At 26.4% G+C, this 2,958-nt stretch overlaps 1 protein-coding gene across 1 annotated transcript; it reads left to right on the top strand.

The window, feature by feature from the left end:
- Nucleotides 1-749: 749 nt before the first annotated feature.
- LOC119665311 (methenyltetrahydrofolate synthase domain-containing protein-like) lies at nt 750-2,260 on the top strand (the record flags this gene model as incomplete). Its single annotated transcript, XM_038074576.1, has 3 exons — nt 750-924; nt 1,003-1,203; nt 2,076-2,260. Coding segments are annotated over 3 exons (561 nt in total), but the record flags the coding sequence as incomplete, so codon positions are not given.
- Nucleotides 2,261-2,958: the final 698 nt, after the last annotated feature.

The following is a 2,958-nucleotide window of genomic DNA, read 5'->3' as shown; positions in this document are numbered from 1 at the left end:
ACTTAATTATTTTTATAATTTATTAATGATTAATTGATTCATCATTAGCGATGGCTGTGGTTATGAAGGCATGACATTGTCAAAAAGCTCCAGTTTGATTAATGCAGCTGGACAAAAAATAAAAATATTATACAAATTATACAAATTAAGTAACTTTATGGATAACTTTTGTAAATCAACAACAACAACTTAATTCGGATCAGCAGTTAATAACAAATTAACTCATACCGTGTGTATAGGCCAACATTCTCAGTTAAATATTACTTTTTTATTGCAGTTAAAATATTGCAAATAAGTTTTTTGTTGTTTTTATTAATATTTTGATAAAAAAATATTTATTTATATATTTATATTGATATGCAACATCATTTTACAAAAACAGCTGTTAATGCTGAAATTGTACACCACTCCTCATTGTCATTAATTTACTTCGCTCGTATTTTTATCGCAAAAAAAGACAAAAAATAAACAAAATTTAGTAAAATTATTTTTAGCTTTATACGCAATGCATTAATAAATATAAACAAACACACAGAGCCAATGCAGCAGCAACAACAACAACTGAAATATTAATAAATTATATTGCCATTGAATTTATGTGTTACAAATTAATTTGATGACTAATTAAATGGCAAAAAAAACAAAAATTGGAGCACTTGATGCTATAAAATTATAAAAATTTTAATAATTATATCATACAAATGTATACATATTATTTTTTTTTAAATTAATTTTTGTGTGATCTTTTTTTAGCACAACCCGCAGAACCAACAAAGCGTTCTCTCCGTGTTCAAACCTGGAAGAAATTCAGTGAGAACAAGTGTGGTGTACGTTATAGCGCTATTTTCAATTCTATTCCCAATTTTCTGCAAAGCGATAAGGCTGCCACACTTTTGACTGAGACTGACGATTTTAAAAATGCTCGTAAGTATTAAAATAAAGTAATATGCATAAAATGTTGATAAAATTATAACCATTATTTTTTTTTCTTTGAAAATATAGAGAATATCCAAGTCAACATGGATCGCTCTTTACATGCTGTCAAATTACAAGTTTTGCTTGCTGACAAGAATCTTTACTTGCCTGCAACTCGTGCATCTAACGCAATTGTCCTTAAGGTTGATGTACCTGAAAATGCTACTGAGGAACAAAAAAAGAAATGTTTACGTGTTCAAGATGTTCAACAGCATCGCACTGAAATACGTAAGTCTAATAATAGTTCGGGTTAAAAATGTTAGTTAAAAATTTGGTCATTTAGTTATTACTTTGATGTAATGTATTTTGGAATTATAGTATAGTATTAACGAAAATGTTCTTTTTAGTCAATTGTATTTTTGGCTGACCATACAGCTGTTTCGAGTATTGCGAAGTACCGTACCTCTCATCTGTGGTTTTTTTGAAAATGTATCTTATATTTAATTATTCATAAATAATTTTTTAGACTGCGAGTATCAAGCGTTGAACTTGTACCCTATTGAATTTGAAACTCAGAGTCAGTGTTAATTAGTCCACTGGCCCGTACGTTAACTGTTCCTATACTATTCGTTCGTATAAATACAATGTTTTGTATAATATGCATAGTAATACAATATTGTACAAAGTAAAGTATGGTTTGAATTTATCATTTTTTAAGCTTTTTTTCTATTACATTAATCTTATATTGATCCATCTTTCTTGGGCCGTGTCTGTTTCTTGTTTAAATGAGGTTTATTCATAAATACCCCAAAACCTCAGCTAGCATAATTTATTTAATTTATAATTTATTCCATATAAAAAATAGTTTGTTTTATATATGCTTTAAAAGCTACAAGATGAAATCGGCTAACGTATAATATATTGGCAAAAAAATATTGACTTTTATAGTTTCGATTTACATTGTTTTATTAAAAAATTAATTTAATAGTAGGTCGACATTTATAGAAACCAAATACATATATATAAATACTGAAGTAAATATTTAAACACAGAAATTAAAAATTAAAGTATTTTAAATTCTTGTATTAGGTTTTCATGTTTTATTTATTTATATTTATTTAACTGTAAACCTTGTAACAATTTTGTTTGAAATATTTCAGATCTTGATGATAAGGTTAAGCTAGACATGGTTGTTATTGGTTCTGTTGTTGTATCGCGTGATGGTTATCGAATTGGACGTGGCAATGGTTTTGCTGACCTTGTAGTTGGTGTACTTATTGAAAGTGGTGCAATAACTCCAGAGACAATAATTGTTACACTCGTTCATGATATCCAGGTAAGATAAAGATGACACAACATAGTTAATAATTTAACTATAAAAATATATTCTTGACAAAACAATAACCAATCACAATAGGTTGTTGAAAAAAATAAGAATGATATAATAAGGTATTTTAATTGTTGCTTTAAATTGTTGCATTCGATAAGTTATATTATAGTTATTTTAGTTAGTTTTCTTATCATAGTAGTTGATAACTTATTTAACAATGTACGATACTCCATATTTATTCGTAAAACATAAGTATATACAGTTTTTTTGTTTTAAACATTATAATAAACCACAATTATTTTTAAATTGTATTCCTATATTCATATATAAACTAATTTCAATTATAAAATAAATTTTATTTCCTAACTTGAAAGGAATTCGGCTATATTTATACAATATACATAAAATTTTAGAGTCAAAAGTTGTGACTCTAAAGATTCTTACAAATCTTTTACCAGCAGATGCCACGCCTTGTAAGTTTGTTTAGTTCCAGTCAGATATTCGATATGTGATACTGAGTTTCGACTTGAAATAATTTCTGATTATATACTTTGTAATGTTATATAGAGTATAAAGTATATATATGCTACTAGTTGGTAAATCTACTGGTGTAAATACTAAGAATATTTCTTTAATAGTGAGCAAAGAAATATTTGCTCTAATAGTGAGCAAATAGTAGTAACTAAAAATAATTATTTTAAATAATATTAATA

This window comes from Teleopsis dalmanni, unplaced genomic scaffold (genome assembly GCF_002237135.1).
Source record: "Teleopsis dalmanni isolate 2A unplaced genomic scaffold, ASM223713v2 unscaffolded_contig_4428, whole genome shotgun sequence".
Lineage (NCBI taxonomy): Eukaryota > Metazoa > Arthropoda > Insecta > Diptera > Diopsidae > Teleopsis > Teleopsis dalmanni.
The sequence above is the reverse complement of the archived record's forward strand: the minus strand, read 5'-3'. Positions and strand labels throughout refer to the sequence as shown.